Source organism: Rhinopithecus roxellana, chromosome 12, assembly GCF_007565055.1.
Source record: "Rhinopithecus roxellana isolate Shanxi Qingling chromosome 12, ASM756505v1, whole genome shotgun sequence".
Taxonomy (NCBI): domain Eukaryota; kingdom Metazoa; phylum Chordata; class Mammalia; order Primates; family Cercopithecidae; genus Rhinopithecus; species Rhinopithecus roxellana.
The window spans coordinates 16898259-16923719 of NC_044560.1; the positions used below are offsets into that span (position 1 = coordinate 16898259).

Sequence of the window (25461 nt, forward strand, 5' to 3'; positions counted from 1 at the left end):
ACCCCAGCTTGGTGACAGAGCAAGACCCTGTCTCAAAAACAAACACAAACAAAACATAATTGTAAAGTGTATGTTAATATGGAAAATGTTCATGGTGTACTTAAAAGTAATGATAATACTTTGCATGGTGAGGTTAGGGAATGATGTCCTCCCTGTTATTGTTGTAATTTTGTTTATGCAAAAATAAAAATCTCAGAAGAAAAAGTTGCTCATCTAAATTTGCTTTTAGTATTACCATCACTCTTTCAGGTTCGAAATTTCAGTTGTTCTTGACTTTATCTCTCTTTCCCCACCACCAGTCAAAATGTTTCTTAAATTCATTTTTTATGATTTTATTACTGATACTGTGTCCTCCTAACCTTCAACCCAGACTATTGAATTAGTGATCTGTTTGGACTTGTTTCTTTTTTCCATTCCACCTTTTACACCATCACAGACTAATTTTTTTAAGTTACTATTTTGTACCCATGATGTTTCTTGCTCAAAAATCTTCATTGCTCTTTGTTCTTTAGAGGTTGAACCTCAAACTCATTCGTTTGGTTGTTTTTTTTTTTTTTTTTTTCCCAAGAGGGAGCCTGGGTCTTTCACTCAGTCTGGAGTGCAGTGGCGCGATCTCAGCTCACTGCAACCTCCACCTTCCAGGTTTAAGCAGTTCTCCTGCCTCAACCTCCCACATGGCTGGGACTACAGGTGTGCACCACCACACCCGGCTAATTGTTTGTATTTTCAGCAGAGACACAGTTTCACCATGTTAGACAGACGGTCTCCATCTCCTGACCTCATGATCTGCCCACCTCAGCCTCCCAATAGCTTGGCCTTTTGTTTCATTTTTTGAGACCGAGTTTCGCACGTGTTGCCCAGGCTGGAGTGCAATGGTGCGATCTCGGCTCACTGCAACCTCCACCTCCTGGTTCAAGCAATTCTCCTGCCTCAGCCTCCCAAGCAGCTGGGATGACAGGTGCCTGCCACCATGTCCGGGTAATTTTTTGTATTTTTAGTAGAGACGGGGTTTCCCGTGTTGGCCAGGATGGTCTTGAACTCCTGCCCTCAAGTGATCCACCCACCTTGGCCTCCCAGAGTGCTGGGATTACAGGCGTGAGCTACTGTGCCTGGCCTAGCTTGGCATTTAAAACCTGCTACGGTTGGCCCCTTTCTTACCTTTCCAATTTTGTATTTTAGCTACTCTCATTACTAAACCTGTAGTTCCAACCAAACGGTCTGCCTAGAGATCCTCTTCAAGTTCTGCCACCATGCCTTTGCTCACACTATTCTCTTGCTTGGATTTGCCTTACCCCTTCTTTCTGCTTATTCATTCCTTCCTCTTACTTCACTGTCCACCTTCTCTTGAGGCCTTTCTTGACCACTTGAGTTCTTACTGATTATTCCTGCCTCTGAACTTCTGTAGTACTAATTGGATATAGCAGTTATTTATAATTGACTTTGTGACTTGTCTGTCTATATCCTTTATTTACAAATAGATGGTGAGCTGTTTGAGGTCAGGGGTGAGTTTTCACTTCTGTGTTCTTAGAACAGGACAATGCTGTCAGTATATGGTGTATGTGTGTGTTTTTTTGTTTTTGTTTTTGTTTTTTTTTGAGACAGGGTTTCACTCTGTTGCTCAGGCTGGAGTACCTGGCATGATTTCAGCTCACTGCAGCCTCAACCTTCCAGCTCAAAAGATCCTCCTGCCCCAGCCTCCTGAGTAGCTGATGTGTACCACCACGCCCGGCTATTTTTTTTTTATTTTTTGTAGAGATAGGATTTTGTCATGTTGCTCAGGCTGGTCTTGAACTCCTAGGCTCAAGTGATCCTCCTGCCTCAGCCTCCCAAAATACTAGCTAGGACTACAGGTGTAAGCCACTGTGCCCAATCTCAGCATATGTTTTTTGAGACACAGAAGTAACAAGTTTAGTAGAGGTAGTCTGTAGATAAACAAAGTACTTATCAAGTCTCAAAGATTTTAAACCTCACTAAAAGCCTGTGAAATGCTTCTATAGTTTACAGGGAAGCTGTGAATTCAATATAGATGAATAGGGTTTTAACATTTTAGCTAAAACCCATCTCTGTTTGGGTTCAATTGTAGTCCAGAGGTATTTATTCTCTTTTATATTCTCCAGGGCACCAAAATTCTGAATTGCAGTTCTTTGGAGATTACTTTAGAAATTAAATACAGGCTGGGCACAGTGACTCACACCTGTAATCCCGGCACTTTGGGAGGCCAAGGCAGGCAGATCACCTGAGGTCAGGAGTTCTACAATAGCCTGGCCAACATGGCAAAATCCCGTCTGTACTAAAAATACAATAAAAAAATTAGCCGGGCATGGTGGCGGGCACCTGTAATCCCAGCTCCTCAGGAGGCTGAGGCACAAGAATCGCTTGAACACGGGCGGCAGAGGTTGGCAGTGAGCTGAGATCATGCCACTGCACTCCAGCCTGGGCGACAGAGCGAGAGACTCCATCTCAATAAAAAGAAAAGAAAAGAAAAAAAAAAAAAAAAAAGAAGAAGTTAAATGCAACCCAGTTCCCAGGTTTGTCAGAATGAAAGAAGAAAAATTCTGACTTGGTCTATAAGTATTAACGAGGGACTTAAGCTAGCAAAGAGCACATTTATTAATTTAAAGAAGAGACTATTTCATATTAATGTTCCTAGTTGGAAATCTTTAAGGGATATAATTTTGCTTTTAAGTAGATTAAAACCAAGTGATTCTGGGTTAATATGAAATCTCAAGTTCTTGCTTGATTTCCTTAGCGCCAGCAGAGACTTCAGAAGGAACGCCTCATGAATGACTTCTCTGCAGCCTTAAACAATTTCCAGGCTGTGCAGAGAAGGGTATCCGAAAAGGAAAAGGAGAGTATTGCCAGAGCAAGAGCTGGATCTCGTCTTTCTGTAAGTTGATTCCCAAAAGAAGACCTTTGCAATATCAGAATGTTCTTTCCCAAGTTTGTGTTTTTTTTTCCTTTTTCTCTTTGACCAGTAAACATTTAAGTTAACTGCTGTGAAAATGGCAGGTTGGTGTAACCTACGTAAAAAATATGTATGCATGTGATCATAGCCTAGACAGGAATCTGAATGAGGGTTAAGAGATATAGGAGGAAGAACTATGTCTAATTTTCTTTTTTATTTTGATATATTGGTTTTAACGTTAAAAACTTGAAAATAAAAATAATGAATCTGTGTCCTGGAATATAATGGGCTAGTTTATTTGGACTAGCCCTCTGTTTTTGAAAAGGATGACCAAATACTGGATTTTAAAAATCCAGCTTCTCAAAAGTATCAAAGATTTATGAAAATATTAAGATAAAGCCTGAGAGGTCAGCAGAACACTGAAACTGCTTTTGCATTGAGTGTCTTTACTGAAGGCAAACTTGAACTTCAGTTTTGATATCCTCATGGCATGAGGAGGATAAAAGTCAAAGCCAAAGGTCCACGCAAGATGGAGAATATAAAAGAAGGTACAACCCAAATTGAACTGGGCCATAAGAGACTATATCCTTAGAATATTAAGTCAAAAGTAAACTCTCCTATCCCCCAGCAGATTGCAAAAAGATTGCATTAGCACTGAACTGAGCAGATGGAGGAAGAGGGCATGAGGGAGGAGAAATCCAGACAAGATTACCACAAAGTAACCTTCTTCAGGCAGATTTTCTGCTCAAATTCATCCTACCTGAATGGTTCAGTAGTCCTGGACTGGTACAGTCACCTATGTGCAGGGTAGAAGCAAACACAGATTCCTTCTAGAAAGACACCTTTATCCTAGCCCTGAAATAATACTCTCAAATAATTTTTCTAGGGCAGTAAGTACCAGTCACTAAAAATAACCATGTGTGCAAAGAAACAAATTACTCTGAACAAGAATTAGTAGAAACAACAGTGAAGTGAAATATACCTACAGAGACTTTGTATATTAGAATTATAAGACAACTATACTTACTGTGTTTAGAGACATAAAAAGCTGAAAACCTCTGCAGGAAACTACACAAAGCTTTGAAAAAGTGTCAAAAGAATTTCTAAAATGGAAAGATATAATACAGAAATTTAAAAACTTAGTGGATGGGTGGTTTAACTAGAAAATTGGTTAGAAGATATTATCCAGCATGTAGCATAGGGGGTTAAAAATTTAAATATGGAAGAAAGATTATGAGAAATGGAGAATGGAGAGAAAAGATCTAGGGTAGTTTTAACTGGAGTTACAGAATGAGAATAGGGCAAACATAGATCAGAGGTGATATTTGAAGAAATAATTACTGATAATATTCCAGAACTGATTAAAAATACTAGCCTACAGTTTCAAGAAGACTAACAAATCCCAATCAGGATAAATAAAATCTCTAATGTAGATATATCAAAGACAAACTTCAAACCAGAGACAAAGAGAAAAGTCACAAAGATAGCTGGAGAAACATTAGAATACCTTCAGAGATACAATAGTTAGATTGACAGTTGACTTCTCAACAACAGTGGAAGCCAGTAGAGTGCTCTTGAATGTTGATGAAGGACAATAACTGCCTACCTAGGATTCTAAATCCAGTGAAAATATATGTCAAGAATGAGGGCTAATTAAAGACATTTTCAATCAAAAGAGAGTTTTCTATCAGCACCTTATTGAAGGAAATTCTAAAGAATGTATTTCAAGTGGAAGGAAAGTGATCTCAGATGGAAAGTCTGAAAAGCAGAAAGAAATGAACAAAAAAAGTGGTAAATATGTGAGAAGATAAATCACAGACAGGAAGAAGACATTGCTGTATGTTTAATAGCAAAGGACTAGCATTTAGAATATATAAAGAATTCGGCCAGGCGTAGTGGCTCACACCTGTAATCCCAGCACTTTGGGAGGCCGAGGTGGGCAGATCACGAGGTCAGGAGTTCAAGACCAGCCTGGCCAACATGGTGAAACCCTGTCTCTACTAAAAATATAAAATTAGCTGGGCGTAGTGGTGCATGCCTGTAATCCCAGCTACTCTGAAGGCTGAGGCAGGAGAATCGCTTGAACCCGGGAGACAGAGGTTGCAGGGAGCTGGGATTGTGCCACTGCGCTCCAGCCTGGGGAACAGAACAAGACTGCATCTCCAAAAAAAAAAAAAAAAAAACCCAGAATTCCCATGAATCAGTATGAAAAAGAAAGATACAACTCAATAGAACAAAAGTTATCAAACTTTTTGATCTCAGGAACCCATTACACTCATAAAAATCATTAAATTCTCTGGCCGGGCGCAGTGGCTCACACCTGTAATCCAGCACTTTGGGAGGCTGAGACGGGTGGATCACCTGAGGTCAGGAATTCGAGACCAGCCTGGCCAACATGGTGAAACCCTGTCTCTACTAAAAAATACAAAATTAGCTGGACGTGGTGGCCAATGCCTGTAATCCCAGCTACTCAGGAGGCTGAGGCAGGAGAATCGCTTGAACCCGGGAGGCGGAGATTGCCGTGAGCTGAGACTGCGCCGCTGCACTCCAGCCTGGGCAACAGAGTGAGACTCTATCTCAAAAAAAGAGAATGAGTGCTGAGAGAAGGGTGAAGCCCCTTATAAAACCATCAGATGTTGTGAGAACTCACTCACTATCACGAGAACAACATGGGGAAAACTGTCCCCATGCTTCAGTTTTCTCCATCTGGTCTCACCCTTGACCATTGACCATCTCGCCTTGGATTATTACAATTCAAGGTGAGGTTCGGGTGGGGACACAGAGCCAAACCATATCAGACCCCAAAGAAGTTTTGTTTATATGAGTCATATCTATTGATGTATACTGTATTAGAAATTAAAACTGAGAAAAATTTTAATGTTTCTTTATTCATTTACGAATAATACACTTATTATGTATTAACATGAATATAAATTAGATTTTTTTATGCACATGGGGAAAGAAGGAATTAAATTAGATTTTTAATTAAAAACAAATTGTTTTTCCAAGAAAAAAATTAGTGGGCATAGTAGCATTGTTTTCATTTTTGCAAATTTTTTTTTTAATGTCTGACTTACCGGAAGACAGCTATTCATAGCTGCTTTTGTTTTTTAACCTCCATACTAAAGATGTGATTTATATACCACCATTATAGTATTAGAATATTCTGAATTTGACTATTTACTTACTTTTACCAGTGAATGTTATACTTTCATATGTTCTCATGTTACTAATTATTACGCTTTTCATTCAGCTTGAAGAACTCCCTTTAGCATTTCTTATGAGGCAGGTCTAGTGGTGATGAACTGTCTCAGCTTTTTTCGTCTAGGATTGTATCTGCTTCTATATTCAGTCTATTGTGATAGGTTGTTCTGGTTGAAGTATCTGAAGAAAATACAAGCTGGCAGAAATACACAATTGAAAAAGGAATATTTTTATAACCTTTTCAGATCATTTTTGATACTCTTCTTTGATACTACATCAAAACTTGACAAAAGTTAGTTGCATTGTAGAATCTAAAACCATTATAATGACTTCATACTCTGTTACATTAACATCTGTTGGTCTATGTTATACTTTGATTGGATCTTTTATCCATGCATGATTTTTATAGCATCATGCATTTATCATTTGGATAATATTGGTTCCCTGAGTTAGACAGCTCTTCCAAATATCGATACATTTCATTTTACAATATTAAAAAAAATACACGTTTCCATCAGTTTCTCCAGAAAAGTCTTTAAATATTCAGAAACTCTTACAGTGGTAGATACAAGTCTTCCAAAATTCTATTTTTATTTTTACTTGAAAGCTACATTTTTATCATTGGCAACAAACACCCTCTGTTGTTTTCCTTGAAGTGACAGGCTCATACTTATTTTCAAGAAGTTGTCTGCCAAATACCCATCTGAAAAGTTTATATGTTTACATTCATAAAAGTTTTAAAGTGTTTAAATAAGTTTTTAGTAAGTTCTTATAAAATTATATTGAATAAGTAAAAATGGTATTCCCTAAAAAAAGCGGCTAGTTCAGCCTGCAGTTCCATTACACAAGTGCTTTTCCTAGAGACAAACATTGTATTTCTTTATGCAGCAGAAGTAGTTTATGTGCACTTCCCATTTCACGATACAGAATAGTAGAAAGATGTGTATTGAGGGGTCAAGGTTTAATTAATAATTTGTATGGCTTTGAGGACACACTGACTTTTAAAATACTGTGTGTGGTGATGAAGAATACAATAATACTAGGCAATTTGGTGCCACTGCCTTGAGCCATTTTATCTACCTGTATTAGGCCATTTTCATACTGCTGTAAAGATACTACGTGAGACTGGATACTTTGTAAATAAAAGAGGTTTAATTGACTCACAGTTTTACATGGCTGGATAGGCCTCAAGAATCTTACAACCATGGTAGAAAGCCAAGGGGAAGCAAGGCATGTCTTACATGGTGGCAGGAGAGAGAGAAAGAGAGTGCAGGGGAAGTACCAGACACTTAACAAACAACAGGATCTCATGAGAACTCCCTCACTATCATGTGAACAGTATGGGAGAACCACCCCCATGATACAATCACTTCCCACCAGGTCCCTCCCTCTGCACGGAATACAATTCGAGACAAGATTTGGGTGGGGACATAGAGCCAAACCATATCACTACCATTGCCTTTTTTTAATTTTTAATTTTTGTGGGCACATGGTAGGTGTATATATTTATGAGGTACATGAGATGCTTTCATACAGTCATGTAATGTATAATAATTACACCATGATAAATGGGGTATCTATCCCATCAAGCATTTATCCTTTATGCTACAGACAATTAAATTATACTCTTCTAGTTATTTTTGAATATAATTAATTATTATTGATTATAGTCACCCTGTTGTGCTATCAAATACTAGGTCTTATTCATTCTTCCTATTTTTTGTGCCCATTAACCATCCCCACTTCCCCGCCACCAGTCCCCCACCATTGCTTTTGCTCCATCCTGTTGATATTTATACTCATGGAGCAAATAAACACATTAGTATTATTTTGAGTAATGGTCAAATGAAAAGGTACTCAGCTTCTTTAGTAATGGTGAAATGACAGATTAAAATAACAATGAAATACTATTTCATGCCCACAAGGAGGGAAGAAGTTAAAAATTCTGTGAACACTGGGAGTTGTCATTATGGATATGATGCAATGGGAACTTTTTTATCTGGCCAGTGGTATAAATTAGAACAACTACTTTGGAAAACATTTTGGCTGTTTTTGGCTCTATCTTCAGAACACATGCAGACCTTGTGATCCAGCAATTCTACCCTAGAGAAACCTGTATGTGTTATACCAGGATGTATGTACAAGAATGTGCATAGCAGCGTTGTTTGTAGTAGTCAAAAATTGGAAACATCCAGATGTCTGTCAACAGTTGAATGGATAAATTGTGATATGTTCATACACTATAATATCATACAGCAAATAAAATGATTGAACCACAGTTACATTCAGTATCAGAGATGGATCTGGTATAATCTGGAATGATTCAAAAAAAGCACTAAAGAATATAAACAGTATAATTCCATTGTAAAGTTCAAAAACAGGCAAAATGATATTGAATAAGGCTATATCTCACTATTCTTAAAATGCAAGAAGATGATTTTCACAAAGTCAAGATAATAGATACTTTAAAAGGGAGGGATGGAGTTGTGATTGGAGAAGGGCACATGGGTGGGCTTTTAGGACTCGCAGTGTTATTTCTTGATCTGGGGAAAAGGTAAAGTAAAAAGAAAAAAAAAAAAACCCCAAAAACCCACAGTGTTCTTCTGAGTGGATAGAAATTTGAAATTCTCTTCATTTTGCTTGTCCTGTATTGCTATTATAAAAGGGGTAAGCTTTTTTAAAATGAAAATACATTGATTTTTACCATTTTTGCTTTGTTTTATTTTTATTTTATTTATTTATTTTTTCTGAGAGGGAGTCTCGCTCTGTCGCTCAGGTTGGAGTGTGGTGGCATGATCTTGGCTCACTGCAATGTGTGCCTTCTAGGTTCAAGCAGTTCTCCTGCCTTAGCCTCCTGAGTAGCTGGGATTACAGGCACCTGCCACCATGCCTGGCTAATTTTTGTATTTTAGTAGAGATGGGGTTTCACCATGTTGGCCAGGCTGGTCACAAACTCCTGACCTCAAAGTGATCTGCCCACCTCGGCCTCCCAAAGTGCTGGGATTGGGATTACAGGTGTGAGCCACCGCATCCGGCCTGTTTTTAAAGTATAAAAGTAATACATTCATTAGGCTGATTTTTTAATAATAATGATATTTATTCTTATAGCTTGATTAGAAAGCATACTTTTTCCTCATCAAACAGTAACACCTGAAAGACTCGATTGCTAGTCTTTCACCAAATGCCAAAAGTCCTGGTAAATTCCCTTTTAAAGTAACACTATGTGCTTGCCTAACTTTCTTAATTCAATAGTATTAGATAAATTACCATTGGAAATACTATTTTTCAAAAATGTTATTATGTGCCAAAGAGGAGACTATGATAAATCAGTTATTATAAGAATTAAACAAAATAATATACAGAATAATACGTTCTCAATAAATTCTGTTAAGTCAAAATCTGCCACGATTTGAAGCAGCCTTCTTGAAAATAAAGGTTAGTGGGCTGGGCACTGTGGCTCATGTCTGTAATCCCAACACTTTGGGAGGCCGAGGTGGGCGGGTCATGAGGTCAGGAGTTTGAGACCAGACTGGTCAATATGGTGAAACCCCGTCTCTACTAAAAATACAAAAATTAGCCAGGCGTGGGGGCATGCATCTGTAGTCCCAGCTACTCAGAAGGCTGAGGCAGAAGAATCACTTGAACCCGGGAAGCAGAGGTTGCAGTGAGCCAAGATCGCACCACTGCACTCCAGCCTGGGCGGCAGAGTAAGATTCCGTCTCAAAAAAAGAAAAGAAAAGAAAGGTTAGTTTATGTGTGTTTATGCCAAATCCCATGTCTTCAGAGTTTAATATATATTGATGATAGATTGATTAGCAACTTTCTCAAGGATCTCATATACTTTTTTTTTTTTTTTTGAGACGGAGTCTTGCTCTGTTGTCCAGGCTGGAGTGCAGTGGCGCAATCTCAGCTCACTGCAACCTCTGCCTCCCGGATTCAATTTTCCTACCTCAGCCTCCTGAGTAGCTGGGACTACAGGTGCCCGCCACCACGCCCGGCTAATTTTTTTGGTATTTTTAGTAGAGATGGGGTTTCACCATGTTGGCCAGGCTGGTCTTGAACTCCTGACCTTGTGATCTGCCCGCCTCAGCCTCCCAAAGTGCTGGGATTACAGGCGTGAGCCACTGCGCCCAGCCAGATCTCATATACTCTTGACCACACATCAGTAAAAATCAAAAAACCTCAGGAGAAAAAAAGGTAACACCATTTACATTAGACTGATTTTTGAAGTGAGTCTGCTTTAGTGCCTAATATGCTATGTCCATTTTAAAAATTTTTATATATTCTGAAATTTTGTTTTCTTGCAACTTTTCAACTTCTCTTAATCTACCTCCCCCCAGATTTTAAAATATTTTGTTGTTATTTTTATTGTTAGCCCTCTCTCCTACCCTTATTATTCTCTACCCTGTTCAGTATGGTTTCTGTTCAGGACTCAAACTGGAATGCAGATTTTCTTCAACCACTTTACACCCACTTCTTAGTTGAGACAGATTGCCAGAGTCCTATGTAATCTTACAGATTCTGTGGGTGTCAAAGGATATTGCTTCTTTATACTATGCTAAGGAAGCCCTTGTTTTGTGTGTCTGTGACTTGTTTCTGGATGACAGCAGCAATAATGCCATCTACTTTCTAGGCAGAAGAGAGGCAAAGAGAGGAGCAGCTGGTCTCATTTGACAGGTAATAGAATTATTTATACAACCTGCTGGATAGTTGAAATGGGAATCTATCTTGTTATATTTCTTTTAATTTCAAAATCAATGAATCAATGAAAAAAATAGAGGGCAAAAATAAGGGGGTACCTGGGGTAGATAACATAATCCGCAGAATAAAATTAAAAAGTCAAAATCATGGGCTTTTCCAAGTTTTTTGAGTTATGGAAGGAATAATTTCAAGATGAATAAAAAATTCCAGGAAACCATTGATGTCTATGTGTTAAGCATAGAGCTTGACTCCCTAGTAATAAGTATGAACCTACATGTCTACAAATTAAGAGGTCTAAGTCATCTTACCTCTAATTCAGATTTAAACCTATCAGAGTTCTTGGGTCTCTGTTTACTCATTTATAAAATGGAAGCAACTCATCCTTCTAGGAGTATTAAGAGGGAAACCAGACAATTTGCATCTGAATGATGTTCTTAACTTCTCCAGAGTAATCCCATAGAGGTGTATTTGTGGTATTAGTTCAGAACTTGATATGTTTTAGCATAGATACACATCCATTCCTCCCAACAACACTATGAGCACCTCAAAGGCCTGGGAACTCTATCTTACTTAGTTTTGTATCTCTAGCATGTAGAGGACGTTATTTAAACGTTGTAAAGGTGAAGTATGATTTATGATACTGTTGGGAAAATGCATAATAATGGAATTTCAAAGTCTTTTATATCTAGTATAATAAGTAATATGTTTTCCTTTTAAATGCTTGAAAATAAAGAGGCGGTGGGTCATGGTGGCTCAAGCCTATAATCCCAGCGCTTTGGGAGGCTGAGGCAGGTGGATCACCTGAGGTTCAAGGAGTTCAAGACCAGCCTAGTCAATATGGCGAAACCCCATCTCTACTAAAAATACAAAAATTAGCTGGGCGTAGAGGCAGGCGCCTATAATCCCAGCTGTTCTTGAGGCTGAAGCAGGAGAATCGCTTGAACCTGGGGGCCGGAGTGAAGTGAATGCCACTTCACTCCAGCCTGGACGAAAGAGCGAAACTCCATCTCAAAAAAAAAAAAAAAAAGAGGGCAGACTTAGGTAGCTCAAGCCTGTAATCACAGCATTTTGGTAGGCTGAGGGAGGATAGCTTGAGGCCAGAAGTTTGAGACCACCCTGGGCAACAAAGCAAGACCCCTGTTTCAAAAAAAAGATAAAAAGAAATAAAGAGTTACAACATTTCTCTAGCTTTCTGTTAAGAGGGTTTTTTATGCGTGTTTTAATAGAGATGAGGTTTTTGCTATGTTAGCCAGGTTGGTCTTGAACTCCTGGCCTCAAGCAGTCCTCCTGCCTCAGCCTTCCAAAGTGCTAGGATTACAGGTGTGAGTCTCCATGCCTGGCCTGTTAAGAGGTATTTAACCCAAAGCAACCTCAAGGAAATTTTTGAAAACCAGGAGATGTGATTCTGTTGAACTAACTGGCAAAGCACTGATAGGTCACTTAGCTTGCTCTTCTCCACCCACTTAGTACTGAAGGTACCAATGCAGCTTGCACTTTGAGAGTGCTCTGGAAGATGATGGGGCAACATAATTCAATGAGTTCAAATCTCTGGCTACTTTCCTTGTCCGGCAAGCCCCAGTGAGATTACAGAGTATACCCCTAAATGGAAACAGCCAGGAGTCCCATCCCTCGTAATTCTGCTACATGTCAGCTTTGTCCATGGAAGCTGAGTCTTTGTTTTCCTGGTATAATCAGCTCTTTGCTTCCAGATATGAAGAATGTGGCCCTCCAGTACTTTATTGATAGCAGAGGAGTGGAGCCCTGGTAATGTCTTTGCATAGGTTCTGCTGGCAGTAGAGATGCTGGAGATATGTCTTGTTATGCCTTTGAGAGGAGAAATCACCTAGTGTGCTTGTCTCCCTGCAGCCATGAGGAGTGGAACCAGATGCAGAGCCAGGAGGATGAGGTGGCCATCACTGAGCAGGATTTGGAACTTATTAAAGAAAGAGAGACGGCAATTCGGCAGCTGGAGGTGAGAGCCAGGTCATGTTTTTTATTTGACTCAGTGTATCTGCAGGTATCTGGACTCGTTAGTTCACTTTATTAATTCTTTTAGTGATTATGAAAAAGCATAAAATGTGTCATTGTGTGATTTGTGTTTTTTCTGTCTCTGTGTAATCATGGTGGGTTTCAACTACTGTTTTTTTGTTTTGTTTTTTTTGTTTTGTTTTGTTTTTTTGGATGGAATTTCGCTCGTCGCCCAGGCTGGAGTGCAATGATGCAATCTTGGCTCACTGCAACCTCTGCCTCCTGGGTTCAAGCGATTGTCCTGCCTCAGCCTCCTGAGTAGCTGGGATTACAGGCATGTGCCACCATGCCCGGCTAATTTTGTATTTTTAGTAGAGATGGGGTTTCTCCAGGTTAGTCAGGCTGGTCTTGAACTCCCGACCTCAGGTGATCCACCCACATCGGCCTCTCAAAGTGCTGGGATTACAGGCGTGAGCCACTGCGCCCGGCATGAACTACTGTTATAACGGTATTGGCTTTGGTGCCCAGGAGTACTCAAATCCTTTCTTCAATCACCACATCTTATACGGATCACCACATCTTATTTCTCCTGGAGAGATGTACATGGAGAACAGAACAAGGCAGACAGATATTTTATTGGTCATTAGAACTTTGACCTCAAATCTCAGTGCCAACCTCCGGGTTAGGCAGGACTCCATGGAGAGCCCCTTTGCTTAGTCTGAAGAGCCCAGAATAAAGGCAGGCCAAAAGTCTTGCTCCATTTTTATATATCCTAAAGTCTAATCCCAAGTTGTAAATCTTATCCCTTCAGTGGGTCAGAGAAATAGGAACAGTTTTTGAGGTGGAGGTTGAGGGAAAAGTCTGTAGGCCTTTCTTACCTAACTGAGCTTTCAACTTTAATTTTGCACAGTGACTAATAAAATGTCTTTTTTTTTTTTTTCAAACTGAGTCTCGCTTTGTCGCCCAGGCAGGAGTGCAGTGGTGCTATCCCAGCTCACTGCAGCCTCCCCCTCCTGGGTTCAAGCGATTCTCCTGCCTCAGCCTCCTGAATAGCTGAGACTACAAGTACGTGCCACCACACCCAGCTAGTTTTTGTATTTTTAGTAGAGACAGGGTTTTGCCATGTTGACCAGGCTGGTCTTGAACTTCTGACCTCAAGTGATCTGCCTGCTTCAGCCTCCCAAAGTGCTGGGATTACTGGCATGAACCACTGTGCCCAGCTAAAATATTCTTAACCCTGAGTTTTCTCCAGTTTAGTTTTCTCCGAAGGTAGAAGGCTGCCATCGCTGGGATTGGGGGAGGAGAAAAGGAGAGAGGGAAATTTTGAGCAGTGGTTCTGAACTGTGACTGCATGTGAGGATCACCTGGAGAAGATTTTTTTTTAATGCCCAGCTCTCATCTAGCACTAATTATTTGATGGAATAATGTGAAATTCCTGTTTATTATATGTTAAACATGGGCAAATATCCATTATTTTATATGGTTCAAACTAATAAATCATAATTTCTGGGCATGGGTGTTTTTTTAAAAAGTTCCCCCAGGTGATTATAATGTGCAGCCAGGGTTGAGACCCACTGGCCTAGAGGCCATCAATGTCTGTTTTAATTTATTTATTATTTATTTTTTGAGTCAGAGTCTTACTCTGTTACCCAGGCTAGAGTACGGTGGCGCATTCTTGGCTCACTGCAACCTCTGCCTCCTGGGTTCAAGCGATTCTCCTGCCTCAGCCTCCCAAGTAGCAGGGATTATAGGTGCCCACCACCTCGCCTGGCTAATTTTTTTTTTTTTTTTTTTTTTTTTTTGAGACGGAGTCTCGCTCTGTCGCCCAGGCTGGAGTGCAGTGGCGCGATCTCGGCTCACGGCAAGCTCCGCCTTCCGGGTTCACGCCATTCTCCCGCCTCAGCCTCCGAGTAACTGGGACTACAGGCGCCCGCCACCACGCCCGGCTAGTTTTTTGTATTTTTAGTAGAGACGGGGTTTCACCATGTTAGCCAGGATGGTCTTGATCTCCTGACCTCATGATCCACCCACCTCGGCCTCCCAAAGTGCTGGGATTACAGGCTTGAGCCACCGCGCCCGGCTTTTTGTATTTTTAGTAGAGATGGGGTTTTGCCATTTTGGCCAGGTTGGTTGTGTCTGTTTTTAGATGGGATAGTTTATCCTTAAGTTATGATTATTTTATTGCCTTCAAAAATGTCATCTCTTTACTCTTTTTCACCTACTGCTACTACTAATTGAATTAATTGTCTAACATTAGAAATATGGCTAAGTGCAATGGCTCATGTCTGTAATCCCAGCAAGTTGGAGGCTGAGGCAGGATGATTGCTTGAGCCCAGGAATTCAAGACCAGCCTGGGCAATGTAGCAAGACCTTACCTCTACATAAAATAAAAAATTAGCTGGGTGCTGTAACATGTACCTGTGGTCCCAGCTACTCAGGAGCCTGAGGTAGAAGGATCACTTGAGCCCAGGAGATCAAGGCTGCAGTGAGCTATGATCATGCCACTGCAATCCAGCCTGGGCAACAGAGCAAGACTCTGTCTCAAATAATAATAATAATCCTTCCTTTAAAAAAAAATTACTGGCTGGGCGCAGTGACTCATGCCTGTAATCCCAGCACTTTGGGAGACTGAGGTGGGTGGATCACCTGAGGTCGGGAGTTCAAGACCAGCCTGGCAACAGAGCGAGACTCTGTCTCAAAAAAAAAAAAAAAAAAAAAAATACAGTCAGCCCCTTGATATATGCAGGTTTTGCATCCTCAGACTCAAGCAGCCGTGGATTGAAAATATTTTTTTAAAAAAGCAAACTAAAAAATAACAATACAATAAAAAATAATACAAATGTAAAAAGCAATACAGTGTAACAGTATTTTATATAACACATTGTATTAGTTCAGTACATTACTAATACAATGTAAGCGCTATGTAAAATAGTAATATCATATAGTAATGTAACATTATATAAGTAATGTAGAGATGATTTAGAATATAGGAGAGAATGGGCATAAGTTATATGCAAATACTATGCCATTTTGTATCAGAGACTTAGAGGGAGGGAGTCCTGGAACTAATCCCCTGTGAATACCAGTGGACGAATGTACTGTTATAGCAGAGTGGAGTGAGACATATGGAGCTAAGGAAAGAAATGTAATGGATACCAGGGTATAACGGATCACTGCATATTCAACAGAGGAAAGTCCAAATTCCTTAGCCTAGGTTCAATTTTCATATCTAGTAATTTCCAAACTCTGACATTCAAATTCTATGTTATGGCAAAGCTAGGTTATTTCTCTTTAACTGAGTTGCCTTTCTGTTTATATGACCTCTCCTTTGCTTCACGGCACGACTCATGTCCTACCTCTTCTGCACAGTCTTCCTTTACTCCACACCTTTCTATATCATTAATTCAGTAAATTCCTATACAGTACTCTTTCTTCTTATTTTATTGTGCACTTATTCCCCACCTCCACCCCAGTTAGCTGTATTCACAGCAACTAGTAGACTGCCTCAACTATGGTAGACTCTTAGTAAGTGACTGAAATGCTGACAAGACTTGCTTTAGCAGATAGTCCACTATAGTAGACTCTTAGCAAGTGATTGAAATGCTTGCCAAGTCTGTGATTCCAATTACCCTTCAAACTTGGAAGGGAATTGCCCTCAGATTTCCATAGGGTCATGCCCCATATGACCATCCCTTTAATAAGACAGGTTTCCATTGTCTTTCTTCTGCCTGATCATGAGTCAGAAAAACTCAAATATAGGCCGGACGTGGTGGCTCACACCTGTAATCCCAGCACTTTGGGAGGCCAAGGCAGGCAGATCAGTTGAGGTCAGGAGTTTGAGACCAGCCTGGCCAACATGGTGAAACTCTGTCTCTACTAAAAATACAAAAATTAGGGCTGGGCACAGTGGCTCACGCCTGTAATCCCAGCACTTTGGGAGGCCAAAGCAGGTGGATCACTTGAGGTCAGGAGTTTGAGACCAGCCTGACCAACATGGTGAAACCCCATCTCTATTAAATATAAAAACTTAGCCAGGCATGATGCTGCATCCTGTAATCCCAGGTACCTGGGAGGCTGAAGCAGGAGAATTGCTTGAACCCAGGAGGCGGAAGTTGCAGTGAGCCGAGATTGCACCACTGTACTCCAGCCTAGCAACAAGAACGAAACTCCACCTCAAAAAAAAAAAAAAAAAAATTGCCGGGCGTGGTGGTGCACACCTGTAATCCCAGCTACTGGGGAGGCTGAGGCAGGAGAATCACTCAAACCCAGGAGTTGGAGGTTGCAGGAAGCTGAGATTGTGCCACTGCATTCCAGCCTGGATGACAGAGCAAGACTCTGTCTCAAAAAAAAAACAAGTAAAAAATAAAAATAAATAAAAAAAGAAAAGAAAAGGAAGGAAGAAAAGAGGGAGGGAGGAAAGGAGGGAGGGAGGAAGGGAGGGAGGGAGGGAGGGAGGAAGGGAGAGATAGAGAGAGAAGGGAGGGGAGGGAGGAGGCCGCGCGCAGTGGCTCATGCCTGTAATTCCAGCACTTTGGGAGGCTGAGGTGGGAGATAAGGAAGGAATGGAGGAAGCGAGGGAGGGAGGGAAGCTGGGCATGGTGGATCACGCCTGTAATCCCAGCACTTTGGGAGGCCGAGGCAGGTGGATCAGGAAGGAAGGGAGGGAGGGAGGGATAGAGAGAGAAGGGAGGGAGGGAGGGAGGGAAGCCAGGCACGGTGATTCACGCCTGTAATCCCAGCACTTTGGGAGGTCACGCCTGTAATCCCAGCACTTTGGGAGGCCAGGGTGGTGGATCACAATGTCAGGAGACCAGCCTGGCCAACATGGTGAAACCCCGTCTCTACTAAAAATACAAAAATTATCTGGGCGTGGTGGCATGCGCCTATAATCCCAGCTACTCAGGAGGCCGAGGCAGGTGAATGGCTTGAATCTGGGAGGTGGAGATTGCAGTGAGATGAGATTGTGCCACTGCACTGCAGCCTGGGTGACAGAGTAAAACTCCGCCTCAAAAAAAAAAAAAAAAAAAAAAAAAAAAAAAAAAGAGGCCGGGTGCCGTGGCTCACGCCTGTAATCCCAGCACTTTGGGAGGCCGAGGCGGGCGGATCACAAGGTCAGGAGATCGAGACCACGGTGAAACCCCGTCTCTACTAAAAATACAAAAAATTAGCCAGGCGCTGTGGTGGGCGCCTGTAGTCCCAGCTACTCGGGAGGCTGAGGCAGGAGAATGGCGTGAACCCGGGAGGCGGAGCTTGCAGTGAGCCGAGATCGCGCCGCTGCACTCCAGCCTGGGCGACAGAGCAAGACTCCGTCTCAAAAAAAAAAAAAAAAGAGAGAGAGAAAGAAAAGGAAAGAAGGAAGGAAAGAAAGAGAGAAAGGAAGGAAGGAAAGAGGAGAGAGAAGGAAGGGAAGGAGGGAGGGAAGGAAAGGGAAGGGAGAGGGAGAGAAGGAAGGAAAGAGGGGGAGGGAGGAAGGAAGAAAAGAAGAGGAAGAAAAAAGGAAGGGAGGGAGAGAGGGAGGGAAAGAAGGAAGGAGGGAGGGAGAAAGACCCAAATATAGGGGATTTTACCAATGTTAAATTCTTTCACTGCTGTTAGGAAAATAAGCTGCAGTTCAGCCCACCGAGCTGATTTGTTTTTCCCTTCTTTGATCACAGTAGTAAATAGGATGTAGTCCATTCACTTTGGAAATGCTATCCACAAACCATCAGCTTTTTGTCAGTCAGCTGGGAGTTACTATAGGGCATTGTCCAGTGATGATAGAATCCAGCAGCTCCTCACACAGTTCCAGAGACAATCCCAGGGGAAAAGAGGCTCCTTGCATTCCTCAGATAGCATGATCTTGTATAAACATTTAAATTCTGTAGTCCAAAGTCCCAGTGGTTGTCGTCAGGAGGCACTCACAGGCTTTTGTCACAAGGCCTAGCAGTCTCCGCATAGGGCTGTCACACCAAGAATTTGTCCATATCAGCACTCCAGCCTTCTGCTGTACTGTTTCGACTTGGGCGCTCTTACTGGTTCCCATGTAGCATGTCTAATTAACGTTGCTTGAAGGGTGAGTTTATGTGCCTTCTGTTTTACAATATTGGGTAGGCAGCAATAGATTATTTTTTGTTTATGGAGAAAGCATGCTTTATACAGCCTTAAAAACACACATGTTAATAGATAAAACTAGGTATGTGAGGGAAACAAATCTTCTAACATGTTGCTTAATGTTAGTTAATTGTTTTTTGTCTTCCTTAGGCTGACATTTTGGATGTCAATCAGATATTTAAAGATTTGGCCATGATGATCCATGACCAGGGTGATCTGATTGGTATGTATTATTGATACCTTTAACCTCAAGGTGAGTGGATAGTATTTGGCATGTATCTGTAATCCCAGCTACTCAGAAGGCTGAGGCTCAAGCACCATCTAGGAGTTTGAGGCCAACCTGGGCAACATAATGAGAATTTGTCTCTTTAAAAAAAAAAAAAAAAAAAAAAGAAAGAGAAAGGAGTTAGGCTAGGCATGGTGGCTCACACCTGTAATCCCAGCACTTTGGGAGGCCAAGGCGGACAGATCACGAGGTCAGGAGATCGAGACCATCCTGACTAACACTTGGTGAAACCTGTCTCTACTAAAAATACAAAAAATTAGCTGAGCCTGGTGGCACGCACCTGTAGTCCCAGCTACTTGGGAGGCTGAGGCAGGAGAATTGCTTGAACCTGGGAGGCGGAGGTTGCAGTGAGCCAAGATCGCGCCACTGTACTCCAGCCTGGGTGACAGAGCGAGACTTCGTCTCAATAAAAAAAAAAAAAAAAAAAAAAAGGCCGGGCGCGGTGACTCAAGACTGTAATCCCAGCACTTTGGGAGGCCGAGGCGGGCGGATCACGAGGTCAGGAGATCGAGACCATCCTGGCTAACACAGTGAAACCCCGTCTCTACTAAAAAATACAAAAAAACTAGTTAGGCGAGGTGGCGGGCGCCTGTAGTCCCAGCTACTCGGGAGCCTGAGGCAGGAGAATGGCATAAACCCGGGAGGCGGAGCTTGCAGTGAGCTGAGATCTGGCCACCGCACTCCAGCCTGGGTGACAGAGCAAGACTCTGTCTCAAAAAAAAAAAAAAAAAAAAGGAGTTAGTCATATCAGCTATAGAATTAAAGTACATTTAGGAATACCATTTTAAAAATTACCAAATTTATTTTTCTTAGCAATATTCTTATGTTATCAAATATAGAAATTAAATGAGGCCTCATGACTACTCAGTCCCACTGACTTCTCTGTAAGTCTTTGTTTAGAGAAATAGCTCTCAGCTTCCCAGCTTTTATCTCTATAAACTTGCAAAATTATGGGGTTAGTAACTCTTTTTTTTTTTTTTTTTTTTGAGACAGAGTTTTGCTGTTGTTGCCCAGGCTGGAATGCAATGGTGCGATCTCGGCTCACCACAACCTCTGCCTCTTGGGTTCAAATGATTCTCCTGCCTCAGCCTCCCAAGTAGCTGGGATTACAGGCATGCGCCACCACACCTGGTTAATTTTGTATTTTTAGTAGACGGGGTTTCTCCATGTTGGTCAGGCTGGTCTTGAACTCTCGACCTCAGGTGATCTGCCCACCTTGGCCTCCCAGGTGCTAGGATTACAGGCGTGAGCCACCACACCCAGCCAGCAACTCTTTTTTTAAAGCTTTCTATATGGAAATAATTTCAAGTTTATTAAAAGTTGCAAAAATAGGCTGGGCATGGTTGCTCACACCTGTAATCCCAGCACTTTGGGAGGCTGAGGTGGGAGGATCACTTGAAGCCAGGAGTTCAAGACTAGCCTGGGCAACATAGTGAGACCCTGTCTTTGCAAAAAAAATTAGCCAGGAATAGTAACATGCACCTGTAGTCCTAGCTACTCAGGAGGCTGAGGTGGGAAGATCACTTGAGCCCAGGAGTTGGAGGCTACAGTGAGCTATTACTGTGCCACTGCACTCTAGCCTAGGCGACAGAATGAGATTTCGTCTTTAAAAAAAAAAAAAAGTAGCAAAAATAAAAATATCACAAGGACCTTTTTTATACCCTTTACCCAGATTTACCTCTTGTTAACATTCTATCCCATTTGCTTTATTATGTATTGTTTCTCTCTTTATGTGTATATACATAATTTTTTATGAATCATTTATGGGTAAGTTAAATACTTCATAACCCCCCAAAATTTATTGTTTTTCCCCAAAGAATAGGGCTAGTCTCTTATCAAGGTAGTAACTCGATTTCATGGCTGGATAGTTTGGATAGTGGTAGTGAAACCAGAACCCATTACATCAGAAATCTGTTCAATTTGCAGTCTTGAAACATCTGGGTGTGTTAAAACATCCTCTGTCCTTCCTTTTGCAGATAGCATAGAAGCCAATGTGGAAAGCTCAGAGGTGCACGTTGAAAGAGCCACTGAACAGTTACAGCGAGCTGCTTACTATCAGGTAAAAGTGGGTACCAAAGAAAGTCACTCTGTGTTGCAGACCTTTTAGGCCATCAGAGTACATTGACATATTGAGAACAGCTACAGCCTTTTGCTTAGGTTTAAGCTAAAGGAAAGTAGCCATAATTGCAGTTCCAGTTCTATTTTTAGTATTTTCCTTTGCAGATAGATCTACAAGAGAAAATCACAGCTTGAATAAACTTACCAGAAGTCTAGTAACTGCAAAGCTAACCCTATAAACTAATATGATACCTAAATCTGCTATGAGGCGATTTTATATCCCGAACAGCTGAATGTATTTCAATTAGGATAGTAAGAAGTGCAGTTCAAGTAGAAGACTTCACAGATACTTTATGTTGACTGTTGCCATAGCACATGGACATAGAATCAACTTCGACTGCTATTTATATATGAATAAATAGGGTTAATCATTCTGAAACTGTTCCTGTAAAGTGAAATCCTTCTATATGTTAGTCGAAATTCTGTTTTTGTTTACTTATCCAGATCTTTATCTCACTGTACAAATAATGTGAATGAAGTCCTTCTTCCCTTCAATTTGGTGTCGCATGGCTTTTTTTTTTTTTTTTTTTTTTTTTTTTTGAAACGGAGTCTCGCTCTGGCGCCCAGGCTGGAGTGCAGTGGCCAGATCTCAGCTCACTGCAAGCTCCGCCTCCTGGGTTCCCGCCATTCTCCTGCCTCAGCCTCCCGAGTAGCTGGGACTACAGGCGCCTGCCAGGTCGCCCGGCTAGTTTTTTTTTGTATTTTTAGTAGAGACGGGGTTTCACCATGTTAGCCAGGATGGTCTCGATCTCCTGACCTCGTGATCCGCCCGTCTCGGCCTCCCAAAGTGCTGGGATTACAGGCTTGAGCCACCGCGCCCGGCCATGGCTTTTTAGAAATAAATAGCGTTTCAGTTATTGTCTGTGTTCCTGGGATAGCTGTGTTTTACCTGGGAGTGCTCGTAAAGAAATTTGTATTTAATAATAGTGTTTCCTTTAAAAACTATGTGATTGGGCCGGGCGCTCTAGCCTGGGCGACAGAGCGAGACTCCGTCTCAAAAAAAAAAAAAAAAAAAAAACTATGTGATTAATTTAGTGTCCAACAGTAAAGGAATAATTAAGTAAATTATATATATCCACTCGTTGCATATGAGAATTAAGAGATGTTATGAAGAGTTTATAACAGAAAAATGTTTATACTAAACATTAAGTGGGGAAAAACATCAAACATCATACAGTGTGATCCAGTTAGGTCAAATAATATACATAGATAACAAATCAGAAAGAAATACCATCAAAGTGTTGACAGGATCATCTATGGGTGATTTTTTTCTCCCTCTGCTTGATGTATTTTTTTTTTACAATGAACATAACAGTTTTATACGTATTATAAAATGTTATTAAAATACACGTGTACACATAACTTATTTTATTGCAAATAATGCCTGGCAGCACAGGTATAGTTCCTTTGCAAAATTGTATGTGGGGACTTGGAATTAAAACTTTAAAACTTGCACTACTCAGCTGGGTGCGGTGGCTCACACCTGTAATCCCAGCCCTTTGGGAAGCCGAGGCAGGTGGATCACTTGAGGTCAGGAGTTCGAGATCAGCCTGGCCAACACTGGCGAAACCCCGTCTCTACTAAAAATACAAAAACTAGCTGGGCATAGTGGCACATGCTATAATTCCAGCTGCTCAGGAGGCTGAGACATGAGAATCACTTGAACCTGGAAGGCGGAGGTTTCAGTTAGCCAAGATCACACCACAGCACTCCAGCCTGGGTGACGGAGTGAGACTCTCTAAAAAAAAAAAAAAAAAAAAAAAAAACACCAAACAAACAAAAAACACTTGCACTACTACCTAATGCTGCTGACATAAGATTTCTGGGAAAGTCTCTGCATAATTTTGCATAGATAGAGTTAATCTTTAATTACAAGGAGACAGATTTATGAAGCATTCTTGGAGTCTTACACATAAAAATTTTGTTTCATGAGTGTCTTGTTTACATATTTCTTTCCTCAGAAAAAATCTCGCAAGAAGATGTGTATCCTGGTGCTTGTCCTGTCAGTGGTTATTGTAATCTTGGGACTTACTATCTGGCTAGTTTATAAAACGAAGTGATTGCCTCCGATCGTTCTCCCGCTGAGCTGTTTTCAAGGGCAAGTGCTTGGTGAAGTCTTGCCAGAACAAACTGATCACAAGAAGACAGCATACACCAGAACGTCCTGTAATCATTTAGTTAGAAACTAACTACTAACTAGTCTTTGGAATTAGTGACCTATGGAGACAGTATTTATCAATTTATTGATTCTATTGATTTCTCAAATTAGGAATTAACTTATGTGGATTTTGCTTCCTCTTGTATTCTGATTGCCCTTCATCCCAAGTGTTTACTGAAAATTCCATTCTAGATATTCTTGTTTTGACAAATGACACTACAGTCTCGTAATGTTGTCTTTTATGTATATACAAAATTTACCTTTTTACTAGCAACTGAGATAGAGTTACTTTCTGGCACCCAGTATATTGGAGTCTGTCAGAAACTGTATAATAGGCCACCAGTTATTATTATTTAACATTTTAATTTGAATTTCTAAGAAGCCTATTCTCTATTTGGAAAGATTCTGGCACTATACTTAATTGGAAGTTAAAAAAATTGTACATGTGATCCAGAGTAAATGAGAAGTCTCTATCTGAGCTGGTCAGTTACTGGAGTACGTTACTAATCTGGGTTTAAAGTTTACTTCATTATCTGCTAGTGTCATCCACAGCAGTTCATCCTCATCCACACTAAGCCATCTTGTTAGCTTTTAAAAGAAATTAATTTAATTAACATTAATATACTCTATGGGCTCCCTCTCCCACCTGTCCGCATAGAAAGGCAGAATTAGACATAGCATGCTTTGGAAAAGCAAATAGGAATGGTTGGGAATGATTGAATCTTGTTGTTGTTGTTGTTCACTTGTGGTTCTACATTCCTGGTGAATGATGAATGTTGCTGTCAAAGGGCTGCCCCCAACCTTATAAGGGTTGCTGGGCATTTGAAGGCAGGAAGATTTTTAAAGATAGATTGAGGTTGGTTTAAAATTATTCCTGTGAACCAACAATGAAGCAAATAAGAGGTTCATTTTTGTAAATAATACTGGTTTCAAATAGTGATGTTAGACTTAACCTAATTTATAAACAAGAGATTCATATCTCCATGCATAGTTTTAGACAAAAAAAGGTGTTTCAATAAAATTACTGTCTTGTAATATAAATGTTGTCCACTTCCCTTTTCCACAGGCCTAGAACAGTTAAAGGGAACATAGTTTGTTTAGGCTCCCACATAAATGTGAATCTGGCCAACAACTTTAGTTCACCCTTTAGTGAATTAAAGGATTTGGCTACCCTGAGTATATTTATATTCATTTCTTCCATTCTTCTTCTGTTATTATATTTAATCTTCTAAACTAAACTAATGTGAACAGTAGGGAAACAAGGGCCCAAATGCATAAGTTTCTTTGCACTCTTGCACTTACTTAATACAAATAAATGTTTTTTAAAGCTTTTGTAGTATGTTTTTATGAGTTAACATCCTAATGAGGTAGGTATTAAGTAATGTGCTGTCATGAGAAAAATTGAGACTTCCAAGAAAACTGGAGACCAGGTGTGGGTTGGTTTGGGGATGGAATAGGTGTAGCTGCCTTTCCTTGAAAAACAGTGTAGAGATGGCTGGGTGCAATGGCTCACACTTGTGATCCCAACACTTTGGAAGGCTGAGGTGGGAGGGTCAGTATATTGGTATGTCTGAGCCCAAGAGTTCAAGACCAGCCTGGGCAATATAGCAAGACCCCATCTCCATTTTTTTTTTTAATGATTTTTTAATTTTAAAAAAGTACAGGATAGAGCTGTTGGGGTGGCACAGTGGCCCAAAGAGCAGCTTCAGAGATAATTCCTTGGTTCTATGACCATTTTTCAACTCCAAATTACAGTCAGACTTGGACACATCATTTGTAACATTATAGGAAAGAAAAAAGTCTTGGTTGTGAAAAACGATTGCATTTGGGTAAAATAAAGTGACCATGCTTCTGTTTTGTAACACTATGTGACCCGTGGTTGTTGTAATGGTGATCATGGAGAGCAAATATGAACTTGGCCTAGATTTTAAATGCCCTAGAGGTTCTCCTAGGTGGTCCTAATAAACCTATTCACAGAATTCTCCTTATCTGTGCCTTGATTATCATTGGGAGCATCATGATCTAGGACAG

The 25461-nt window shown here is 40.8% G+C and overlaps 1 protein-coding gene across 1 annotated transcript in view; it reads left to right on the top strand.

The window, feature by feature from the left end:
* The window catches only part of STX12 (syntaxin 12), a 53192-nt gene extending 27900 nt beyond the window's left edge, over window positions 1-25292 (top strand). Inside the window, exons 4-9 of the mRNA XM_010380367.2 lie at window positions 2750-2887; window positions 10743-10786; window positions 12677-12782; window positions 19019-19091; window positions 21131-21213; window positions 23234-25292. Of these exons, the coding sequence (XP_010378669.2) occupies window positions 2750-2887; window positions 10743-10786; window positions 12677-12782; window positions 19019-19091; window positions 21131-21213; window positions 23234-23332 (543 nt within the window). The 3' untranslated portion in view covers window positions 23333-25292. The remainder of the gene's footprint in view (window positions 1-2749; window positions 2888-10742; window positions 10787-12676; window positions 12783-19018; window positions 19092-21130; window positions 21214-23233) is intronic.
* Window positions 25293-25461: the final 169 nt, after the last annotated feature.